Here is a 23,226-nt window from a genome sequence, read left to right as displayed (position 1 = left end):
CAGGTGCGGATGATGAGCAGGCGCAACACAAGACCCGACACCCGAGGCGAGGACCCGCCACGGCGCCACCCGTACATACGGACAACATACGGACAACGTACGGAGACACAACGCCAGACCACAAGTCTCCCACACGTTGAGCCCCCGCGAAGCTCCGCCGACGCCGCGAGCCTGCGGCTCGGACTCCGACGCACGGCGGCGGTGCGGATGCGACAGCGGGCACAGGTCCGAGATGGGAAGCCATGGGACGCCGCACGAGCCGCCCGGGGTCGCGCGCACGGTGCCAAAAGGGGCGGCGTCCAGGGCGCAGAGCCAGCGCGAGGTTCGAGAGGGGAGCGTCCGTGGATTCAGCAGGAGCTGCGAGTCCCGAAGATGGAAAGAGGAGTCATGGCGGTAGGACGCTTGGCGGGGAGGGCGACGGACGTGGTTGGGCGAGCCGTGGGGCCATGAGGCCTTGAGGTCTGGACTCCGGACTGACGAGTCAAGTAAGTGCTAAGTTGAGACACCTGCCGCGTGCGACGAGGAACGTCGAGTCGAGTCGAGACCGACTTCTGATCACCGCTCGGTTTGGGACAACAGGACGTCGCGAGCCATACCGAGAGTCATCCGAGCCCGAGACGGGCGGCGGGTGATGCGGGACGCCGGGCTTTGTCCGGGGAAACGCGCGGGGTGCGCGACCCGTTGCTGGACACGGAGCGCGTGCGTGCGAGGGTCGTCCGCTTTACGTGCGCGCGGGGCGGGGGGCTGACCAGTCGAGGGTGCTGGCAGCGCGGTCTGGACTCACGGGCGAGGGCGCGTCGGAGGTGGAAGGTCGACGGGGAAGGACGGGGCGGGGTGGGCGGCCCGGGCCCAGGACGCTTCGGAGGTGCAAATGATCTCCATCGACAGACGTGCGCCGCGCGGTGGGGTGCGCACGACCGCCCGAGGCGGCGGAGACTTGTCGATGTGCTTCTGCATGTGCTCGCAAGAGGCCTCGTCCTGGCGGAGGTGGGTCTGGTGAGCGTGCGCCGGCGGGGAGCTGGGCAGAGAGGCGCCAGCGCGGTTCGCAACCTGGAACGCGGGGGCCCATCTATCACGGAGGTGTGTGCTCACGGGCCGTGCGCTCGGGGAGGGCATCATAGACGGAGGAGACGGATCCGGGGACGCCCAGCCGGCGGAGGGGGCGAGCGCCAGAGCGGCCGCGTATGGTAACCGGTCCGGGCCGTGATCGAGCATCGAGGGATCGGCTCGAGTACTTGAACGCTCCCTTCCCTCCCTATCTCCCCACAGCCCTCTCCCCCGCACCCCCCTCGCCCCCAGCCATGAACGTCTCCGTCGACGACCTCATCTCCTCCTTCGGCCAGAGCCACATCGGTCAAGAGGCAAACGACCTCGCTGCCTTCCGCGTGAGTGCCCCGCCACCCCCGCTCCCCCGCACCGCGCCCCTGCTCACCACAAAGCACCCGCCCCTCTTCCCCAGGCCCAGCTCGCCCAGTCCCTCCTCGCCCAGCCCATGACCTCCTCTCGCGCGGGTCCCCTCAACTCCCCCGTCCGCTCGCCCTCCGCGAGCATCTCCCTCGACCCCGCCCAGGCCGCCTGGCTCCGCCACACCTCTGCGTCCGGCTCCAAAATGAGGTGCTCTATCGACGAGAACCAGCAGGATCCGGACGAGATGATGGACGAGGACGAGCGCATGGTTGAGGACCTGCTCCTTGCGTCCCCTTCGTCCCCGGCCCCGGCCCCGCCCGCCTTCGCCCGCCCCCAGCTCTCCTCCCCGCCCTCTTACCGCCAACGCAAAACGAGCCTGTCGGTGACCATGATCCCGCTCGACCACGCCCACCACGAGCCCTCGATCTCCAACGCCTCGATCTTCACCACGACGGACCCGTTCTATCTGGCGTCCATCCAGGGCACTCACAGCCACCCCTCCCCCGCGTCTGTCTTCTCCCAGGCAGGTCGCCCAGCCTCGCACTCGCCCTTCCTCAAGCACCACATGCAGTCCGCGTACCAGCCGTTCGGCAACGCGTACCAGGCCGTCCCTCCAGAGGCGCAGCCGTACATGTTCGCGGCGACGGCGACCGCCACTACATACAGCTTGTGAGCGCTGTCACCCCTCCGATCACCCCCCACTCGACCCCTCTCTGTCTGTACCACCACTGTATCATACTCCGCCTGGACTCGGCCAACGACCGGGATGTAAAGGCACGTCCAGAGAGGCGCGCTTGCCTCGCCCGTCGCATCCCCCGCCATGCGCGGAGGGAGGGGATCGTCGGGGCCCCACTTGGGGAGTGGGGAACGAGAAGTCCGGGGTAGGGAGGCCACTTCGCCGCCGCCGCCGCGGGCTCTTTCGGCAGGCCCCGTATGTCCTCCGGGCGTTCCAGCTGCTTCGCTCAATTGGAAAGAGCGAATTGGCCGGCGCGCAGTGGGAGTCTCCCCGCGGGCGAACGCCTGCAAGGGGTCCGCAGCTCCTCCCCCTCCTCCTTCGACTGCTCCCCGCGCACTGCCCGCTCCTGTCGCCATACAGACCGTGCACCGCACCGAACCCACACTCGCATCTAGACACGGCCCTCCCGGCGTCGCTCTGTCTTTGTCTAGAATACATGCTCGCCACATACGGCACCCCTCCGTCGTCTATCTCCCATCCCTGCTCCGCTCAGACTACGACCTGGACTGCCGTCACACATCGCATCTATACCTGTCTGTACAACCCATCCGCACCTCTCACCCCGCACTCCCCCCTCTCAGCATCGTCGCTCCCACCAGCCGCGGCCTTTGCCTCCGTCCGCGTTCCCGTTTGATTACCATCAGCCGGGGTGACGCCTTCCGTGCCAGTGCTATCCATAGAACGCTAACCCTACCCGGATAATGTGTACTTATTCTGCCCGCCTGCCTTCCCGCGCGCCCTCCTTCTCCGACTGAATGAATGCGCGCGTCGATGTCGATGGCAAGGTTTCCGGCCAGCCGCGGAGTCTGTCGTGGCACCCGGCTATCTGCACGACACGGGCGCGGACGGCGAGGCACGAACCAGAGCGGCGGGCCCCCCGGGGCGTCGGCGAAGCGGCCTCGCCGGCGTGTCTCTCGGTGGGTGTGCGCGCGTCGAGCGCTGCGGGCCTGCCTTGCCTGTTCCGACGCCCTTCGCGCACCCGCCCCGGCATCGCGCGACGTTTCACGCCGTTCTGGCGCGCGCGCGCGCGTCCACGGCGACCGTCCGTCGAGCTGCGCGTCGACGTCAGGCGAGGATCCGGCGCGAGACGTGCACGGAGCCAGGGCACGGGGACGGTCAGCTGGTGCGAGTTCGCCGCGGATTGTCGACCAGTGTCACGGCACGGCACGTTGGTGCGACGTCGAGACTCGACGGCGGGTTCGAGTTGGCTCGCGCGCGCACGGAGCGACCGGCCGGGTTTGGGCTCCACGGGCCTCCAGGCGGGCGCGTGGCACGCTGAACGGTGCAGGCGCCGCGTCCACATGTGTCCGCACGCCGCGCGCGTCGACTTCGAATCAATCGTCGCGCCTGCGCATGTACGGTGGACCGAAAGATCTTGGTCAGCCAGCTGAACGCGGAACGCGCGCGTACGTACACCGCGTGCGGTTCGCAACCGCTGTGGCCGGGGTGCTGTGTCGTGCTGTGCGTCCGGTGGTGGACGACGGTAGGCTCGATCATCCATCCGTTTTCGTCGTCCCTCCTCAAACGGCTGGTCGAACTGGTGGGGGTTTTGGCAGGCGCACCATAAAAGGAGAGCACGTGACGTGAGTGCCCTCCCCTCGCTCCACTCCCCCGCCCAAACGGGCTCGTTGGGGCACGCCGCTCCCCCAGGCATAACGGGTCGTGACGACGGCTGCCTCGGGAGGCGTCACGGAGGGCGCGCGACCCATCTCTCGCGCGCGACCAGCTTCGCGCGCGACAAGCCTCGCGCGCGCGACCAGTCCTCCGCGCACGCGTGCGCGCCGCCTCTGCCACATCGCCCGCATCGCCCGCGAAGGCGGCACACTGGGTACTCGCAGACGGACGGAGAAGGGGAATGGTATATAAGTAGTTACTAGTCGTACTCGAGAGCGTCCTCTAATGAATCCGGTACTTCTTCCTGCGCGAAGGCGGCTGCGCTATCGAGCTCACCGGGAGTCAGACCCTCAGCATCACATTCTCCCAATGGGCCGTCTTCAAAGTTGTCCTCGAGGCCGTCATTGACTGCTTGCGAAGGCTGCCATGTGTGCTTGTAAGGATGCGCGGCGCACGAGGAAAAAGGCGGGTGCACGAACCTGTAGTACTACGGCCTCCGAGGCAGACGCAGCCGGGGTTGCTGTGCGGCGAGCGAGGAGGTCGAGAAGTGGCACTCGGCGGAGGCGGACCTGGAACCGTTCGAACGTCTTGTTGTAATCTTCGAGGGGGCCCGGTGTTGCTTCGAATCCAACGTCAACGGCGTTGGGTACCACGGGCTTCTTCATCCCAGTAAGCACCCGTCCCTTCTCAACGACAAAAATCCGATGTGTCTCCATAGACTCCCGCAACGAGGCAACGTCGCGAGAGGCCTCAGGGGAGGCGTGTTTGTTACCGGTTTTGTCTCCAAGGAATGCATTCATTTGCGTCGCGAGATGGCGGAGGGTGATGATGCATGGTGAGATCATCTCGAACCATGACCACGACATGTTGCTGCCACGGGCTTTGTAGATACTCTGCGCCGTTTGATTGTGGGTAGCGGAACAAAAAAGCGTAGAGAAACTTACCTTGATCATCAAATTCATATGCTCCTGCAACAGATCAACTGGTACCCATGCGTTCTCCATCCTGGTTGGGTTCACGAGCCAGTTCTTGAGCACGATCACGCTGCGAAGTACTAAGTGAGTGAGGCGCCAAAGGTAAAATGAAGCATGGCAGTGACTCACCGTAAACGTTCCGGCCAGACCGTGGTGAGTCCGTGCACGAGATGCAGCACCTCATGAGCGTACTTTGTGCGGCCAAGCCCTCGATATGCGAATGCGAGAACTTTGAGAGTGCGAAGAATTCGGCCGGAACATCCAGCCCTGATAGCATCATCGAACTCGCGTAGAAGGAGGGCGTCACGGAGGAATAAGACAGTGTTCTCATATACCATGTCTCCTGTGTTGAGATTGACGAGGGGATTGAACGGGGAATCAAGTTCGTCCTTGTCGCTCTTGCCTGCAGCTTCGAGTACGCGCTTGTGTTCGTCGAGGCGATCTTCGACCTGCGCGTTGCGCTCCTCGCGCAGGATGGTCACAGTGTTGATGTCAAAGCGTTGGTGGATCTCCAATGCATGGGCTTCGAGCTCTTCGAACGTGAGTTCTGATGCAAGCTGCTCAAGGTCGTCGACGTTCGTGAGTGTTTTGAGACAGGACAGGACGGCAGCAGTGAGAGATGTGAAGATGAGGTCACGACAAGTGCGATAGGGAGGCAGGGAGGACAGGAAGATGGGTTTGCGCCCGAGTACACTGTTGAAGAATGAGATACTTGCCGGATTGAGGGTACCTTCTCCACCAGACTCAGGGTTGGGCTCGCCGAAATGAGTCTCAAGTATACCGTGCACGAGAGCAAGCTGGTAATGGAACAGGCCAGGGCCGGGAACAAGATTGGCATGGGATGTCGCAAGTGTGTCGTGGCCAATGCGGTGCATGATGAGAGTGCGGATGCGGGCGAGGGAGAGCTGGTCGCCAAAGACCAGTCGTACGACTTCGCGGAACCTGGCTGCGCCGAAATTGAACTTCAACTCGCGGCGGAAAATATAGTCTAGAACCGACGCATTGCCTGTTACGCTAGACTCGTCGATGTTCATGGTGGGAAGCGGGTGTATTGATGTCTGGTGTAGAGGGATTTTGAGGTCATCGGGGGAAGGGTCGCATTGACGCGTTGACGGAATTTGGAGAATGCGAGGTCGCTGTGAACAATGACACGTAATATAGCATGAGTGATAGACTTGTCGAAGAGCTTCAGGTCGTCAGTTGTGAGGCGAAGGTCGCCCATCTGCAGAGGTCTGGCTGTCTTGATTGAGGAAACAAGATCTTCAGTCTTCATGTCGGCAGGCGAGGCGTCAAACAGCGAGAAGATGGTAGCACATGTGCCGCTCTCAAGAGTGTCCTGATGCCCCAGAACCTGTTCGGACACCTTGAACGCGACGTTGATGTTGTCATAGACATAGCCAGCGAGGGAAGTGTGAGCCAATTTCCGAGCAGCCAAGCGGCAAGAGTAGCCTATTCGTCGGAGCAGTCCCGCACCCCGCCAGAGAGACGCGGGCGTCTCAGGCTTCACCTGCCTGCAAGCGCGTGTTCGAGTCATCTCCTGACCGTACTCCTCCACTCAACTACTCACCTCTCACGTCTTCCTCGTCTGCTTGGCTTGCCCTTCTTCTCGCGGTTCACTGCTGGCCGACTGCCACATTCCCCTTGGTGCTCCACTTCTACATCCACGGCATCCACGGCCGTCTCCGTGTCCATTGCATTGCCCGCGTCCTCCATATCCATTGTATCATGCGGTCTTGTTGACGGACCGGATTCCTGTGAGTCATTCTCCCCAATTTGTCTGCGCATCGTCGACCCAGGCCATGGTGGTGGTGCTTGCGGTTCTACGAGGTCGTCGTCCGGCTCCGGCTCCGTGTCGTCTTGGTCTGGGACAGTGCCTTCGTCGAGGTCGATATCGTCCACACCGTCGGAGTTGACTAGCTCTGCAAGGGTGATATCGTCGTCTTCTTCCAGGCCAGGTGGTGGCATGTCGAAGCTGCGGTGTACCTTTGTGCTCCCAACGATGGTGGTGTAGCTGCTGCATATTCCGAGAGCTGATGCGACTGAGATGGACTGGCGCGATGTCCCGGTGGCATAGAAGTAGAGTGCGTTGATGTGCTTGATGAGGCTATTTTTCTGACTTCTTTCTCCCAACAGATCAACGAGAACTGTCCCGATTCGCTGTAAACGACGTTCAGCACCAGGAATTATGACCAGTGGTATGTGCGCACTTACTCGTTTCTTACGGATCACTAATGGGTCATCCTTGTTGTTGTCCAGACTAGCCTCACTCCGTGCCGTTACGGTCTGGTGCTGCCGAGGGGTTTCCGCAAAGCGAGTGAGGAGGGAGGTCATCGCCGGGCACATGCCGAAGATGCGGTTGTGGAGACTTGTAAGGTCGAAGGAGAGAATGCGCTCGTTCGTGAACGGCTGGGTTCTGGTCTGCAGTAAGTTGCTCTCCGTTGTTACCTTAGCCTCTGCTTCAACGACTTGCGCGACCACGCCCAAGGCCCATTCTTCTACCGTTCTTCTCCCAATGTCGGATGACTGATTCACCCACAGGTCCAGGACATTGACGACATCGTTTGGGCAAGAGAAGAAACCATCCCAGCGAGCTTTTCCATGGCCATTTGCACCGGAGATCCACTGGATGAAGCCACCCCACGTAAGACCCTGTTTCTCTAGCATAGTGAGAACGTTGATGTAACACTGCGCCTCCTTCGCAGCTGCATCCTTTATGTGTTGGTCTGCTTCGAGAAGTCCAGTGTGCACACGAGCTTCGATAGCGTCTTCCAGACGTCTATACCGCCGAGTCATGCTCGCACCTTGGCGTAGCTGTGGAGTTGCAAACTCTTCTTCATGGACGGGAGAGCCTGCACTACCATTAGTCCTCGTATTGGTACCTCGAACCGAATGGACATTCCTGGGCTGGGAGCATCATCAACTGAGGGCAAAGGGGTTGCACGCCATGGGTCATTCATGCCGGCGTGTCGGGGTGGCTGTATGCGTGGTGGTGGTTGGCCGGGACACGTGTTCCAAACCATGCCTGAGGTGTGTGCATTGTCAGTATGTCCTGCGTTGTTCCTGGAGTTAATTGTGGCACCAGAAGTTGGACGACTGGTTACCTGCTGTGTGGGACAGTGGACAAGGTGCTTCCGGTTGAGTGCGTGTATCTTGTTCCCACTCTGTCAGAGAACTGACTGTTCTCAATCATGATCAGCCAGGCTTCTATTTATGACATCATGTGTACTCACTGCCAAACGACATTGTGGGGGAAGGTTAGCGGACAATGTCGTAGGGGAGAACGCGTGAGCCTTGCTGTAAGCGCCCATCTGCGCGCGACCTCGCACAAGTCTCATCTATACCTCATCACCTCTAGCTCGACCTTCGTACACTGTGTTGTACACCTCTGACAATGGTGCATGGTCCCTGCTCTCGCTATATGCGATCCAAGGGGCCGCTTGTAGACCTCATATCTCGTCGCCCTCTCTCGAGTGAAGACATCCAGCTACTTCGCGAGATGTTGCGCAACAAGTTCCGCTGGCCCAACGACCCGAAGGATTTCCAGGTCAATGCCATCCGGGCACAGCTCGAAGGCGTTGACATCATTGTCCAAGCTCCCACGGGCGCGGGGAAGACCGCCATTGCCGCTGGACCCCACGTCTGGCCGTCATTTGAGCGCAGAGCGACCTTGATGATATGTCCATTGCTCACATTAGAGGACGAGATGGTATGGGTTAGCACATCCTGTTTGTTCTGGGTCTAACTGCAGCTCCATTCCAGACACGCACATTCAAGACCGATTATGGTCTCTCTGCGATTGCTATCAATGGCGAGAACAAAGCATGCCACGATCCTAAGATAATCAAGGCATGTCCCGTTGTCTGAGTGTCGTAGTGATAAAATAACTGAACCTGTATGGTACGGCTCAACAGGAAATCTTCGATATGGAACACCAGATCATACTTATCTCACCGGAGATGCTTCAGTCGAAGACCTTCGTCGACACCTTCTTACGAAATCGCAGATTCACTCGTAACATAGTGTCCCTCTTCATTGATGAAGCGCACTGCACCGTTCACTGGGGGGCCGACTTTCGCAAAGAGTACGGTACTTTAGGCAAGATCCGCCCCTTTCTTCCGGCAAACACCCCCATTATTGCTGTCTCCGCCACCATAACTCCCCGTGTCAGAAAAGCTATCCACTCCTCACTCCACCTCGGTCAATCGTCTCATCGAGCTCGCTGGATCAACGAGGGCAACGACCGCCCCAATATCTCGATCATCATACGCGCTCTAGAGTACCCTCTGAACAGTCTGCAGGACATCAATTTCATCATTCCCGACACAATCGCCTCCGCATCGGACATTCCCATCACCCAGATATTCGCCGATGATGTTGAGCTAGGCTCCCAGGTTGTCGATCATCTCAATGAAAGGTTGCGTAGTATTCTTGGTACTGCCACCCAAGTCGCCACGATGATTATTGAAGACCTGGAATGTGTCCGGCCCTTCAATGCACAACTCTCTCAGGACTACCGCGCCGCGGCAATGCCGCAGTTCCGCGATGGTAACATCCGGGTTCTGGTCTGTACTGAAGCTGCCGGGATGGTGAGAGGATTTGGCCCTTCTTTGCCGTGTCGGATGCTGAATGCGCTCTCCAACTGGCCCAGGGTAGCAACAACCCGCGCGTCGTACGCACGGTTCAGTTGAAGAAGCCCAAGAAGCTTAGCACCTGGATGCAGAGGGCCGGACGAACCGCAAGAGGTGCTGGTGAAGTTGGCGTCGCCATCCTGCTAGTCGAGCGCAAGTGGTATAGCGTCAATCTTGTTACACCGAACCCCAAGCTGAAGAAGGATGCAAGGCTAGTACAGACATATGCACACGACCACGGTGTCAATCGAGGAAGCTCCGCAAAGGATGATGCCATACCATCCGGCCCGCAGCCACCCCTCGATCTTGACAGTGACGATGAGGGTCTTCTTGTTTTCGTACAGAGTGTTACTTGTCGGCGCAAGGTATGCGGGAGGGTTTTCGAGAGCCCCATTGATACTAGCAGTCAGTACCTCTCCTTCGTTTCTTGTCACTGCAGATGTGCGCCTTACACTGACATCTATTCCGTCAGAGCTCACTGTGTCCTGTTGTGACATCTGTGATCCGTCACTACTTGATCTATCTCGTCCCTCTCATCCAAAAGCTGAGAAGCAGTCTCGCATGCCGAAGAAAACTGAACCTGATCGTGCGGCTCAGCGCAAGCTCATAGCATGGCGATCAATGGTTCACCAACGCGATACCCCGATCTCAGTCCTTGGCTCGACCGCAATCCTGGGCGACAAGCTTATCGAAGAACTGGTATCTCACGGATGCTTACCCACGGACAAAGCGCGCCGGACTCTTCAGACCAGATGGCCGAACTGGGATCTGTATGGGAACGAGCTTATGGCGCTCTTGGAGAAGATGTTCCTCACCTCAAATCCATCGGAAAAGACTTGCGAGCAGATGGCCTCATCCAGCACCAATCCCAACGGACAGCCTAAGCGTGCTCGCAGCAGTTCTCCTGGGGGAAGTCAGACGAAGCGGCCGAAAGCGCCAGATGGCGAGCGCCAGGACACGTCGTCAGCTTGCAGTTCATCGCTCAACCACCACCACCACCATACCCTGGAGTTGTCCATCGTTAACACTGGTAGACCTGCTCTGTCGACTGCTCCTGCCTTCGCCGGCATGTGTTCAGTGCTCAAAATTGGACTTCCTGAGGCCGAGCCCTCTACTACCCCAAGCGCTTCTAGACGTGGCCGCGCTCCGCGACGTGGCCGCGCCCCGCAACCAGGTTGTGCTCGCAAACAAGGCCGTGCTCCATCCTCACCATCGCAGGTACCTCTCCAGTCGCTGCCTCTCCGCTCCTCCCCCACGCAAGTGTCTCTCGTATCTCAGCCTTTGCCAAAACGTCGTCCAGTACCTCGGCGCAAGATCCGTTACGTTCCGATACTAGTCGAAGCTGAACCTATTCCCCGGCACGCAATCTCGCAAGCGCAAGCTCACTCAAACTTCCTTGAGTATAATCTCCACATATTCCGCCCATCACGCCCACCTCCTCTGCTCAACGGCGCGTCTGACCTGCCCCATCCCGACTCTCTGCGCCAGCTGTTCGTGCGAGATCTGGCGTCTATTTGGCGTCCTCAAGGGACAGTGAAGCCTCGCGCAGCCTCCGCTGTTATGCCTCCCCCGTCTACACCTCGCGTATCCTCAGCCGCAAAGGCCCCGCCTGCGTCTCGCACTTCGTCAGCTGTTATCATTCCGGCCCCAATTTCCACAAATTCGTTAGATAGTCACTTTGGAAACGTATACCATTGGTAATACACATTTCGTTCAAGATGTAACATGCATGCACAACACGTATCCACAGACTTTGGCCTCGGAGCTGCACGGGGGCGTCGACGCGTGGCAGAGGCGGCGCGCACGCGTGCGCGGAGGACTGGTCGCGCGCGCGAGGCTTGTCGCGCGCGAAGCTGGTCGCGCGCGAGAGATGGGTCGCGCGCCCTCCGTGACGCCTCCCGAGGCAGCCGTCGTCACGACCCGTTATGCCTGGGGGAGCGGCGTGCCCCAACGAGCCCGTTTGGGCGGGGGAGTGGAGCGAGGGGAGGGCACTCACGTCACGTGCTCTCCTTTTATGGTGCGCCTGCCAAAACCCCCACCAGTTCGACCAGCCGTTTGAGGAGGGACGACGAAAACGGATGGATGATCGAGCCTAGGACGACGGTGGACTGACGACCGCGCGCATCCACGGTGGGCTCCGGTTTGGGGGGCGTTGGACGACCGCGCCACGAAAAAGAACAGACGGACTTAATCAGATGTCGTGGGTCGTGACGGCGGGCTGCTGTCGCGCGGGACGCAGCTTGGGGTCGGCCGGTCGCCGTCGTGCCGAGCCGAACCGAGCTTCCGCGGGCGGTCGAGCTCGTCCTCGACCTGCGCGCGCGACGAGACGCAGAGCGGGGACCCGAGCTCGTGCCTGTTGGCCAGTATGCATACAGCACTACGAGTCCGAGGCTCGTGCAGGCGCACCTCCTCACCGGTAAGAGCACTCGTGAAGACAGGATCGGGCAGGCGGTCGCCGTTCGTGTGCTCGGCGACGGGCAGAGGTCGTATGACGCGCGACGGCCGCGAGAAACGTATACGTAGGTCGCGTTCGAGGACACCGGCGCGCGAATATGCAGATGACGTTGCGGTCCGACGGCCCGACCGGCGCTCGCTGAAAATGGGAAGGTTTGGGCCAGAACTTGCGCCGAGAGCGAGCGTCTCTCGCTCTCGGATCTTGGTGCGTCCACCCAGCAGCTCGGCGTTCCTCGAGGTGGGCTGAGTGGTCTTCGCGCGTATTCCACAGAGGGCAAGCGTCTTGGTCTTCGCGCGATGAACAAGCCCACGCGTTTAAGCAGCGTGAGTCCCTCTCCGGTCCACTTCCGACTGTCGTATCTCACGCACAAGCTACACGTGCTCACGGTCCCCAAGAACAGCGAGGGTGATCAATCGAAAAATCTGCATGCACAACGCCGGTATTAGATGGCGCTGCAGAGTACGTCCCGTGCCTGACATGCGACATCCACGAGTACCTAATAAACTCAACCCGCGGCTCATCCTCCGTCGATCGCAATCTCTCGGCCATCTCCCCTATACCTCCCCACCCAGCGTTGAAACGTTGACCAGGCCAGAACCACGGCGCTGCGCAAAGCCTGAAGCCTGAAGCCTGAATCCTGCAGGGACACAGCCTGGACAACGCACAACGATCGACCCCTGCGGACTCCGGATTACCCTCGGACGGTGAATCGGTGAGTCCTCGTGTAAGTACGTGCGGCGGTGCGGCCGCCTTCGTGCGCCACGCAGATCCGCGGCCGGGGATCGTCGACGCTCATCGCGGCTCGCACGCTGTGGCCTTTCCTTTCCCAGAGCTCGCCCGGCCACATCGATCCCAATCTCTCCCCCCCACCCACCCCCAGGTCACCGTCGCCGTTCTCGTCGGTTGCAGTTGCCCCTGTGGCGGAACGTCCGTTTGAGAGGATCTGCGCCCTTTTTCAATCGCATGACGAACCTCGATGTTGCAGTATCGGAAACGTTCCTCGCCGCACGCTGGGATCGCCTCGTCCTCGCGGGCTCCGTCGCCGCGCTATCCGCCTACGCGCTCCTCCGCGCGTGCGCGCGGCGCGGCGAGGGCGCGGGCCCCGTCGGCCCGAAGTCCAAGGACGTGGCGTCGCACAGAAACGCGGCGCGTGCCCCCGGAGGTGAGCGCTGAGCACTGCGGCGCGCGGTGACTGAAGTACTGACTCCGACCGGCCGCGTTCTGCGCAGAGTGGAGCGCGGTCGAGTTCGACTACCCAGCGCTCGAGCCCAGCAATGCGCGCTTCGACGCCGTCGAGCCCGTCCCGTACCGCCCGTTCAAACGGGGCGCGTTCCAGTGCGTGCCGTCGCCGGTGTGCATGTGTTCGACGGGGGCGCGCGCGCTGATCCGTCTTCGCAGCATCACGATGGGCATTCGGAACATGCCCTGGGACGAGTGGATCGAGCTCGACCGCGGCTTCCCGCACGTTCATCGGGTGGTTGAGCATCGCATACGGACGCGCGGAGACCGTCTCGTGTGCGTGAACGGCGAGAAGCCAGGGATAGTGAGGTCCGGGCAAGCAGCAGGTGCGCACAACGATGGCTATGCGTTTGCGCGAAGCTGACATCTGTATAGCCGAGGAACTGATGTACGAGCTCGCAGAGTATCTGTCACGTCGGCATCCAGATGTGTACAGCGTTGCACGACATCCGCCGTCCGGCGACGACAGTCAGAACGGATGGTACGGCGAAGGAAGGATCAAACAGATTTCCATCATTCCTCTGGGCCGTACACACGATCTAGACTGTGAAGAGCCTTTAAGAGTCGCGCGATCGCTGTAAGCACCTCGCGTTGGGCAAGCTCTTGAGTTGAGATGTTTATTTCTCACAGAATTCAAGAAGACATCGACATCCTCATAGAAGGAACAGATGGGCTGTACTACCTGCAGGCAGGAGCGATGTGCATAGCGGGTAAGATGTTCCGCTGTTTTGCTGGTCAGGTCGAGGAGGCTCATGAGCACCAGGGTCTTGGAGAATCGAGGACAAGCTCGGCATGCCCCTCGACGAGATCCACACCTCGGGTCACGTTCCCCAATGTAAGCCTCTGCAGACAAGCCTCGTCGCGACCTCTGAGATCTGAGCTCGCGTTCTGGAACAGTCAAGGAGAGACTTCAGCCGAGCATGGAGCGGTTCTTCCGCCGCCTGCCCGTCGACAAGCCGGTCGTGCGCACCAACTACTCGTTCCAGGTCGTCCAGGAGCCCGCCGCACGCGTCCCCGCGCCCGCCCCGGGCTCGCTGCTCGCCATCGACCCCGACGAGCTCGCGTGGGCGGCGACGATGAACGGGAGCGAGGACGTCTCCGAGTACGAGCGCGCGCAGCACGTCCTCCGCGACGGGCCCGAGCGCGAGCCCGTGCAGGCCACCCCGAGGACGGTGATGCTCCGCACGGAGCGGCAGACGCTGCGGCGGCTGCCGAGGACGGGCGCGGTCGTGTTCCTCATCCGGGTGCACCAGACGCGGGTGGAGGACGTGCTGGGGGAGCCGGGCGTGCCGGGGAGGATGGCGAGTGCGCTGAGGAGCTGGCCGGAGGACGTCGTGAAGTGAGTTGTTTCGTTGCATGTGACCGTCGCGCGACGCTGAGGGCGATACTATGTACTATGTTCGCAGATACAAGGCGCGGGCGGCCTTTGAGGGGATCCTGCCGTACCTGGATGCTGCCCACGCCGAGCAGCTCGAGAGAGGCGTTGTCGAGCCAGAAGACCAGATGACGACATTTACCTTTTAGCGAGGTTGTATCCCGACTGTGCAGGTGTGCTCTAGGCCACGGCGACTGATGAAAAAACATTGCGGTCTCGCTTTCTGTGGACATGGCCTGGTTGAGCCCCGGAGCTTCTCGGAGAGCCTGGCTCAGACGAGCCTGTTCTGCTGCAGTGCATCAAACCCTGTGACCTACCACTTGAAGCATAGTACTGTGCCTGTGTTGCGTGCCATGCCAGCCAATGACGCAAGGTTTAAGATTGGTCTCTGGGATGCGGCAGGAGGCGGCAGTGGTGGGGATGAGCTCTGCGTGTCAAGCTGGAGGTCTACGATGGCAGATACCGCCTATTGACCGCGACGGGAGACCCAATGCATCTCGGCGTCATCGGACGGCATCACGTGACCGGGACAGTCTGACCGAGAGCGCGCGGTTCGAGGTCGTGCCCAGGACCGTTCCGCTCAAAGTCGCTGCCACGCTGAGGCCCTTCACCCCCTACTTCCGCGCTCTCTTCAGAGCAGTGCCGCTGGCTGCTTCGGCAAAGTACTACTCTACAGCCCCTCCAGCCCCCAAGATGCCCCACACGGACGCGACCGTGCCGCAGAGCACGAAGATGCACTCCAAAGTGGTACGTCCGCCCCCCGCCCTCGCTGTCCGCCGCACGCCCGGCTGAGCGGGCGATGGAGGTGATCATAGGCTCGGCCCTGCGGGGCACACGGCCGCCATCTACCTCGCGCGCGCGAACCTCAACCCGGTCCTCTTCGAGGGCTTCATGGCTAACGGCTTCGCCGCCGGCGGGCAGCTCACGACCACGACCGACGGTGAGCACACGCGCCTTCCCTCTCCCCTCCCGCTCCCCCATCCTCTGCGTCGCGCGTCCCCCTGCTGCTGCTGCGGTCTGACCGCACCCCCTCCCCACCCCGCCAGTCGAGAACTTCCCCGGATTCCCGTCCGGGATCCTCGGGCCCGAGCTCATGGACAAGTTCCGCGCGCAGTCGCTCCGGTTCGGGACGCGGATCATCACCGAGACGGTCTCGCGCGTGGACCTCTCCGCGCGCCCGTTCCGGTACTGGCGCGAGTACCAGGAGGACGCGGAGCCGGAGACGGCGGACGCGCTCATCATCGCGACCGGCGCGTCCGCGAAGCGGCTCCACCTCCGGGGCGAGGAGGCGTACTGGCAGAGCGGGATCTCGGCCTGCGCGGTGTGCGACGGCGCGGTGCCCATCTTCCGCAACCGGCCGCTCGCGGTCATCGGCGGCGGCGACTCCGCCGCGGAGGAGGCGACGTGTGAGTGCGCTCCTCGCTGTTCGCGCGTCCTTCTGTCTGCGGCTGACGCGAGGATGGGGGCGGCGGGGGCGACAGACCTGACGAAGTACGGCTCGCACGTGTACGTGCTCGTGCGGCGCGGGGAGCTGCGCGCGTCCAAGATCATGGCGAAGCGGCTCATGTCCCACCCGAAGATCACCGTGCTCTGGAACACGGTCGCGGTGGAGTGCCAGGGCGACGGGGACCTGCTGAACAACCTCCGGGTGCGGAACGTGCAGACGGGGGAGGAGAAGGACCTCGCCGTGAGCGGCCTCTTCTACGCGATCGGGCACGAGCCCGCGACGCAGCTCGTCCGCGGGCAGCTCCAGACGGACCCGGACGGGTACATCGTGACCGTGCCGGGGACGACGCAGACGAGCGTCCGGGGCGTGTTCGCGGCGGGGGACGTGCAGGACAAGCGGTACCGGCAGGCGATCACGAGCGCGGGAAGCGGGTGCATGGCCGCGCTGGAGGCGGAGCGGATGATCGCGGAGGAGGAGGAGGGCATCGAGGAGTGAAGCGGTGAGGGGTTCGTCGACTCTGACGGAAAGAGTTTGCAAGTATGCCTCGGGACGGATGTACACGCGACGCTCGAGATCACTGCGTTTTGCTCTGAAGCGGCGGGGGAGTGTCGGCCACGGGTCGGACTGAAGGCTAAGCTTGCGACAAGGGTACATGTTCGTACGTTTGACCGAGGTTACCCGCACGACGTTGCTCGCCTCGCGACACATACGTCGCAGCCCATGCGTACGCCGTCCTGCTCTCAGCCGGCAGACCTGGGTGGACACTAGTTTTGTCAAATCTTTTGTGGTGGTCGCCGAGACGCGGCCACGAACACGGTACGCGCACCGGCATGAACAAACGTCGCGTGCAGAGTATGTATGTATGCACACGCGGGTGTGCGCGAGCCACCCGATCGTGGGCCCGAGGCGGTGATCAAACGGGCGATCTGACCACTGGTGCGGAGGTGGACAGAGTGTGGCTCGATCACATTGGACGCGATGAAGACGCGGTCCAAGTCGCCAGCGGCGAGCAGCCCAGGGCAGGCAGCGAGCAGAGGTTGTTCGGGGTGGACTGAGGAGACGCCGAGGGCTCTGACGCAGCGGGCGGCTAGAGGGAGGGTGGGAGCCGGGGCAGCCTCGGTGCTCTGCTCGACGCTCGTGGCCTCGAGAACGCATGGCATAAGCTCTCCGCCGCTCTTCCCAGCGAGCGCGACTCTTATATACGCCCGCTTCGCTTCTTGTCGCCATCTCTCCCGATGCCCAAACCCACTCTCCTCCAGTCCATTCTCGGCCGCCCCTCCCAGACCTACCACCACCCCTCCCAGCGCGACTACCACTCCACCCGCGACGAGATATTCAGAGCACACCGATCCGCACGAGTGATCCCAGGCCAGTTCGACGACTCTGGCATCGACAGCGAAACCCCCGCGAACTCAGACTCCGAGACCCCCCACTCGTCCGCCACTCCCTCCCTCTCCCCTCCATCTCACCCGCTCTCCGCCTCGCACCCCTCCTCCCCAGTGACCAGCCAGACGACAGCGGACGCGCAGCGAGCCCGGTTCTCGTCCACGGTGAGCGTCCGCAGCTGCTAATTCAGTTTGAAATCACCCAGGGCTTATCGTCTCTCCGGAGGGATTAGCATAAGCGGCCTCTGATCCACTCCATCGCGTCATCCTCTTCGACGAGATCACTCAAGAGCGGGCCAGATGATCCCGCCCATTCCCGCGTCCCTTCCTTGAACACCTCCTCCCGCCTCTCCCGCTCCAGCAGAGACCCCTCCAGCCGCGGCCACGAAGGCGACGCCGAGGACAGCAGCGAGGGCGACGACGACGACGACACGGGCACCGACATCTTCTACACCCCCCGTTCGTCCCTTGTCTCTTCTCCCCGCATGTCCCGGGTGTCGGCCGCGATGCTCGAGCCCCAGGCTCTTGCCTCCGCCCTCCTCCCTCTCCACGCCAAATCCGCCTTCCCCTCCAAGCTCTCCCCGTCGCATATGCACGACGACTCCGGCTCGCCGCCGCGCACGCCCTCGGAGTCGTCCATCTCTTCCACCGCTTCGACAACAAGCGGGGAAGGCGACGCCCCTTCCATCTTCTCTGCCCAGTCCCACCCGGCTTCCACCCGTCTGACCAGCCCCGCAAGCTCAGAAAACGGCACCAAGCATGCGGACGCTATCGAGACCATCACGATCGCGTCGAGCCCTCGTCCACGTCTGTTATCTGCCGGTTCGGAGTCCGTGCGTTCCTCCTCATCAGGGAGCACGGTCGGGAAGCAGTCCGGCAGGAAGATGACCTACACGGACGAAGACTGGGCACAGGACGTGCGGTGGCTCGCGCCCCCAAGGATGCCCGCCGCCGCGTCCGAGGCTCCCCGCCGACGCTCGAGGACACTGCCCGCCAACCACCAACCTCCGGCCGCACAGCATGTGGACGACGCGCCGACCGCGCGGAGACCCGGACGCACCGGGAAAGGGGACGGGCGGAGCAAGCGGTCGCGGCACTCGCGGGGGCGCATGTCCGCGCTGTGGGAGGAGGACGAGAGCGAGGAATGCAGCACGAGCACCGAGGCGAGCCGATCGTCGACGCCCATCCCGGAGACCCCGCCGCACTCGCTCCCCACGTCGCCGCTCGGGAAGGCGATCGCGCTGCAGGTGCCCGACGAGGAGCCGACGCCGTCCGAGTCGACGCACTCGGAGAGCACGCCCGACGCCCGACTGCAGCGGTATGCCCGCGGCCAGAGGCGCTCCCTGTCGACGACGTCATCCGTGTTCAAGTCCACCGGCTCGGGCGCCCATCTCCCCACCCACACCCTCCCCAACCCCGTCCCGGACCAGCCGACGACCTCTGCCAACGGCTACACCGGCCTCGTTCTCCCCCACGCCGGCTACTCCAACGCCAAAGGCAAGGCATCCCAAGAGGGCCATGTCGATCTCGTCCGCGCCGGCCTGGCGCAGAGCAGCATGGCGACCATCGAGGTCATCCGCGGTGTCGCCGCGACCGTCTCGGGTGCTGCTGCGACCGCTCTCTCATCATCACCGGCGAAGCCCCGCAAACAGCTTCCCTTCTCCCTCGGCCGCTCCTTCTCATTCAGCATCAAGTCTAAAAAGCGGGAGAGCGCGACCCCCGTCCACCTCCAAGGCGGCCTCCCGCTCCCCGTCGCTTTCACTGCCCACATGTCACCACCGTCCTACGTCCCCGAGTCACACGTTCTGGTGCAGGTCCACGCGGTCGGACTTGATGCGCTCGACTCCTTGATTGTTCACGAGAAGTCCGGCTTAAGCGGCACGGGTGGCATAGGCGGAGGCAAGGGCATTGGCGGCGGCAAGGCTGGATTCATTCCTGGGCGAAGTTTCGTGGGGAAGGTGATTGAATGCGGATGGGCCGTGAGGGATGAGGTATGCAAGCGGAATGAGTGGGTGGTCGGGCTTCTGGATCCCAAGAAGGTGCGCCTCATGCTGCGATTCCATTGCCATCTTCGCATCATCGCGCCAACCTTCCCTCCCTCATGTGAAAGAGTCCGAAACTGACACGTTATCTATAGTGCGGTGCGCTCTCTGAATTCGTCCTCGTCGAGCGCCACCGCGTGCACCGAGCACCTCAACCTCGCTCGCGCACACCCACACTTTTCCCTCCACGACGACGCGCACATCTACGCAGCTCATCTCTCCCTGTCAACGGCCAGCCTCTTCCACACACATCCTCTCCTCTTGCGCCACCTCCCCTCACCCTAGAAGAACTTGCCCTTCTACCTTTGGCCGGTGTTTACGCACATCGCGCTATCCGCACATGCGCCGACGTCCTGTCCCCCCCTCACGGCTCTCGAACGCCTAGCGATGGACCGCGGCCGGAAGTGCGTGCCCTTGTTTTACGCGGACACGACGGTGCCGGCGCGCTCGCGGTGCAGATGCTAGGCAAACGAGGCGTCCGCATATGCGTGCAAGTGCCCGACTCTGCCGTGGAAGACGATGCGGACGAACCCCCTCCCCAAGCGCGGAAGGTCTCCCTTGATATGGTGCGGCCATCGGCGCGGTCCGACAAGGGCAAGGGCAAGGAAGGCGCGCCGCCAGCACGAAATAAACGATCTTTGCTGGAGTCACGCCTCCACGCCTGGGGCGTAGAGGATATCTGCGTCGGCGAACCTGTCGAGATCCTCCGACAACTGGCTGAAGACGGCAAATCCTTCGACATGATCATAGACACCGTGGGCGGTGTCGCCGTCTGGGAGGTCTCTCAGCGGCTGCTCACCATGGACTGGAACGCCTCTGCTTCACGCTCCTCAGTCTCCCTTGTATCGCGAAATAACTCGATCGACCTCAACCAGGACTCGGGCCCTCCGTCAGACCCGCAAGAGACGCCGAAGCCCTCAAAGCCGAAGCCGAAGCCGGCGATCTCGCACGCGCAGTTCACGACCCTCGTCGGCGACACCCCTCACCGGGCGATCCCGACTGCGCAGGACAACCTCCGCTCCGGCCTCCGCTCCCTGCGCCGCTCCGTCTCCACCTCCGCCCCGAGCCCGCCGAAACCGCCGACTGCCGCGGTGCTCACCCGCCGGGCGACGACGAAGGGCGAGAAGCGGGTCGTCGGCTACGCGTGGGTCAGCGTCGCGGCCGACGTCGACTTCGAGGGCGAGGACGTGCGGGACTCGCTCGGCGCCGTCGTGCGCATGGCGGAGACGGGGTGGCTCCGGCCGCCGTGCGTCGACGGCGAGGGCACGCCGGACAAGGGCAAGGTCTTCGGCTTCGAGAGCGCGCCGGAGGTGTTCCGGCGGGGCGTCGTCGGGCCGCTGGGCGTGCTCGCGGACGGCGGGACGTGCGTGGTGCGGATCGTCGGCTGAGCGCCGTGCTGTCTGGTTTGGTCTGGTCTGGTCTAGCCTGGAGGCGCGTATAATCTTGAATCCAGTCGGACATTCGGACCTCAGATATGTATACCTTGCGCTTTGCACATTACTATTATTACCTAGACGACTTGGCCACCTTGTGGCATCGGGAGGGTGTTGTTGTACGATCTACGTTCGCGGCCTGTATCATCTACCTACTTACGCCATACGAGCATTCACGTCTCAATCCACGCAACGGCGTACAGCCTGGCCCTGTTGGCCCGCTGTCACTCAGGTGTTGTCAGGAGAGCACCATTCACCGTCTTTTTTTCGCTCCCGGCCTTGCAACGTTTGTTGAGAGTCGCTATCTCAAATATGGGTTCGGGTCGATGCGGCCCGGACATAACGGACCTTGTCATGGTTTCAGCTTAACTTCCCTCGCAGGCCTCCCTCTCAGCGAAGCGCGCCAAGCCGTCGACCCTCGTCTTCTTCCACACGGAGGAACGCACAGGGCACCTTCGCGCCGCGGGGGACTCGTCTCGTCGAGAGCGGCACGTTGGCGACGGTATGACGGTGCTCCAAGAGTCCGACTCAGGCTCTGATGCGCAGCGCTCATGTAGGGCTGCAGAACTGGTGGACCCCCAAGAGGGGACGCCGAAACCACACCGGTCCTACTCGTTGTGTGTGGAGTAGGTATGTGAGCTGCACGACTTGCGCGGGAGTGAACAGTGTCAGGGATGACGACGTGCGTTTATCATATCTGTTCTCGCCAGCTTCAGCGATGAACACAACGCGGAGGAGCGCGTCTTCGTCTTCGGTTTCGGCATCCCGACATCGAGAGGCCCAGATGAAGAATACCTCAAGGGTCTGAATGATGGACATGAGAGGGGCAACTTCGATAGGCGTTGAGAAGCCGTGCCATGCCAGGTGAAAAAAGATACAGTCAAGTTCTCGTACAACAGTGCTCTACAGACAGCAGGGGTTTCGGAGACGATTTCCAGGCAGGTAAAGTTCTAAACAGGCACGGGCACCTCGCCTCCGGGTTTGCCGATAGCGCGGACTTCGTCGAATCCTTGCAACATCATCTTGGCTTGTTCTATTTGCAGCGACAGCGAAAGATTTGATTATTTATTAGCCCATCCTCGCCACCAGAAATGGGCGATTCACTCACCCAGTGCAGCCTCCCCGGCTTCTTGAAGGCGGTGGTTGCCCTCGGCTTGAGGGCCTGCTTCCGGAAGGGGCTGGGCGACGTGACTGATCGCTGCGCGTGCCTGTTCGACCTCTTGTTCGATCTGGGCAATCGCTGCCTCTATTACCGGGATGAGCAAGTTTTCAGGCGGCTCTCGCACGACGGGGCCACGTACCCACTTCCTCTTCAGCGGCGGAGCCTTCTGGGGGGTTTGCCGCCATCGCGGCGACCCACGTTTCATAAGTGGGCAAAAACACATCCTCGGGATCGTTCGAGAAAGTACTGTTCTTGCGGTATCTTTCCGTAGAGGTCTACACACAGACTGAGTGAGACCGACGGAATCTCTGGTATAATCAAGACTCACCAGCGCCTGAGCATGGGCATTTTCGACTTCCGCATCAGCCCTTCCACATATGGTTGCGAGTCGAGTGAAAGGGAGACACCGATGCAGAGGCCCGGTACTATCGTACTGGACGCGCAAGTGTGCAACTGCTGATTCGATCCTGGAAGCTCATCGTGAGATTGTGGTCACCGGGTTAGGTAAAGGCGTAAAAGGAGACGCACACCTTGAACTTCGTCTTCAAAAAGCGGGTGAGTTCCGGAGCCTCGCGCCGTATCTCCTCCATCAATTGAGCGTCGGCCTCGGTGGCAATCACCCAGTTCTGCCAGTACTTGACGATCGATTCGAGCTTCTTGATGCGCTGTTCGGACGGAGGGGCATGTCTGGGAAAGGCGAACGACAATGCATAGTATACGGTGGTGCTCCCAGCCAGCCCGAGCATCAGTTTGACGAGATTGAAGGAGCTAAGCGACAAGCTGAGGTCGGTCTCGATAGCTTGAACGGCCGATGAAGGCGCTGATCCCGCGAGGGATGCCAGAGTGCCCGACGCAAGGAGAGCGGAGGTTGTAGTCGATACAACCTGGCTTGACTGCAAGAGGGCAGAAACGACAGTGGATCCGGAGTTCGGAAGGAAGTGAGGCGGCATGGTCTCGCTATAACTCCGTCAGACTGGCACCAGCCACCAAGCATACATCACATACAACTTACACTTAATAGGGGCTGGTCAGACGAGTAAACACACGAACGCAATGATCCCCCGTACCTGCAGCGTCAAAGAAAAATAATGTGGGATGTAACTGTAGGCAAATACTATGTTAGCCCACCAGTCCGAGGGAATTGCGGTATGCCCCTCGTTACCTGAATAGTACCAGTAGCCCTCGCTCGCAAGGGGACCGGTATGTGGATGGAGGAAGGGAGTTGCACTGGCGAGAACCGTGGCTTGGGCCCGCATTGATATACGTGCCGTTCGCGTGGATGCTGAATCGCCATGAGGACATGATTAGAACTCGAGGACTCTCAGGCAA

General features: G+C 61.6%; 8 protein-coding genes across 8 annotated transcripts; 5 read left to right on the top strand and 3 right to left on the bottom strand.

Annotated features, from left to right (window-relative positions):
- Positions 1–780: 780 nt before the first annotated feature.
- BXZ73DRAFT_104419 (uncharacterized protein) lies at positions 781–1,215 on the bottom strand (the record flags this gene model as incomplete). Its single annotated transcript, XM_048015874.1, has 1 exon — positions 781–1,215. One exon carries the CDS (start codon positions 1,213–1,215, stop codon positions 781–783), a length of 435 nt encoding a protein of 144 aa, XP_047874769.1.
- An 86-nt stretch (positions 1,216–1,301) lies between these two features.
- Positions 1,302–2,080, top strand: BXZ73DRAFT_51832 (uncharacterized protein; the record flags this gene model as incomplete). The annotated part of the gene is made up of 2 exons (XM_048020708.1): positions 1,302–1,385; positions 1,460–2,080. 2 exons carry the CDS (start codon positions 1,302–1,304, stop codon positions 2,078–2,080), a joined length of 705 nt encoding a protein of 234 aa, XP_047874768.1.
- Positions 2,081–4,016: 1,936 nt separating this feature from the next.
- Positions 4,017–7,395, bottom strand: BXZ73DRAFT_91794 (uncharacterized protein; the record flags this gene model as incomplete). The annotated part of the gene is made up of 8 exons (XM_048026116.1): positions 4,017–4,178; positions 4,327–4,650; positions 4,702–4,801; positions 4,861–5,789; positions 5,837–6,238; positions 6,715–6,888; positions 6,943–6,959; positions 6,999–7,395. The coding sequence occupies 8 exons, from the start codon at positions 7,393–7,395 to the stop codon at positions 4,017–4,019; spliced, it is 2,505 nt and encodes an 834-aa protein (XP_047874767.1).
- A 754-nt stretch (positions 7,396–8,149) lies between these two features.
- BXZ73DRAFT_51791 (P-loop containing nucleoside triphosphate hydrolase protein) lies at positions 8,150–10,157 on the top strand (the record flags this gene model as incomplete). Its single annotated transcript, XM_048020696.1, has 5 exons — positions 8,150–8,437; positions 8,491–8,586; positions 8,643–9,317; positions 9,380–9,764; positions 9,832–10,157. Coding segments are annotated over 5 exons (1,770 nt in total), but the record flags the coding sequence as incomplete, so codon positions are not given.
- Positions 10,158–12,777: 2,620 nt separating this feature from the next.
- On the top strand, positions 12,778–14,577 carry BXZ73DRAFT_91792 (uncharacterized protein; the record flags this gene model as incomplete). The annotated part of the gene is made up of 8 exons (XM_048026115.1): positions 12,778–12,976; positions 13,044–13,149; positions 13,213–13,379; positions 13,429–13,630; positions 13,684–13,763; positions 13,817–13,888; positions 13,951–14,392; positions 14,460–14,577. 8 exons carry the CDS (start codon positions 12,778–12,780, stop codon positions 14,575–14,577), a joined length of 1,386 nt encoding a protein of 461 aa, XP_047874765.1.
- A 544-nt stretch (positions 14,578–15,121) lies between these two features.
- Positions 15,122–16,370, top strand: BXZ73DRAFT_51827 (thioredoxin reductase; the record flags this gene model as incomplete). The annotated part of the gene is made up of 4 exons (XM_048020706.1): positions 15,122–15,179; positions 15,234–15,368; positions 15,475–15,834; positions 15,910–16,370. 4 exons carry the CDS (start codon positions 15,122–15,124, stop codon positions 16,368–16,370), a joined length of 1,014 nt encoding a protein of 337 aa, XP_047874764.1.
- Positions 16,371–17,766: 1,396 nt separating this feature from the next.
- On the top strand, positions 17,767–20,690 carry BXZ73DRAFT_91790 (uncharacterized protein; the record flags this gene model as incomplete). The annotated part of the gene is made up of 2 exons (XM_048026114.1): positions 17,767–19,299; positions 19,398–20,690. The coding sequence occupies 2 exons, from the start codon at positions 17,767–17,769 to the stop codon at positions 20,688–20,690; spliced, it is 2,826 nt and encodes a 941-aa protein (XP_047874763.1).
- A 995-nt stretch (positions 20,691–21,685) lies between these two features.
- BXZ73DRAFT_104413 (uncharacterized protein) lies at positions 21,686–22,847 on the bottom strand (the record flags this gene model as incomplete). The annotated part of the gene is made up of 6 exons (XM_048015873.1): positions 21,686–21,768; positions 21,844–21,981; positions 22,037–22,172; positions 22,226–22,265; positions 22,332–22,364; positions 22,426–22,847. The coding sequence occupies 6 exons, from the start codon at positions 22,845–22,847 to the stop codon at positions 21,686–21,688; spliced, it is 852 nt and encodes a 283-aa protein (XP_047874762.1).
- Between the last annotated feature and the right edge of the window lie 379 nt (positions 22,848–23,226).

Source organism: Epithele typhae (genome assembly GCF_022376455.1).
Source record: "Epithele typhae strain CBS 203.58 chromosome Unknown BXZ73scaffold_51, whole genome shotgun sequence".
NCBI lineage: Eukaryota > Fungi > Basidiomycota > Agaricomycetes > Polyporales > Epitheliaceae > Epithele > Epithele typhae.
This window is presented reverse-complemented; position numbering and strand designations above follow the sequence as displayed.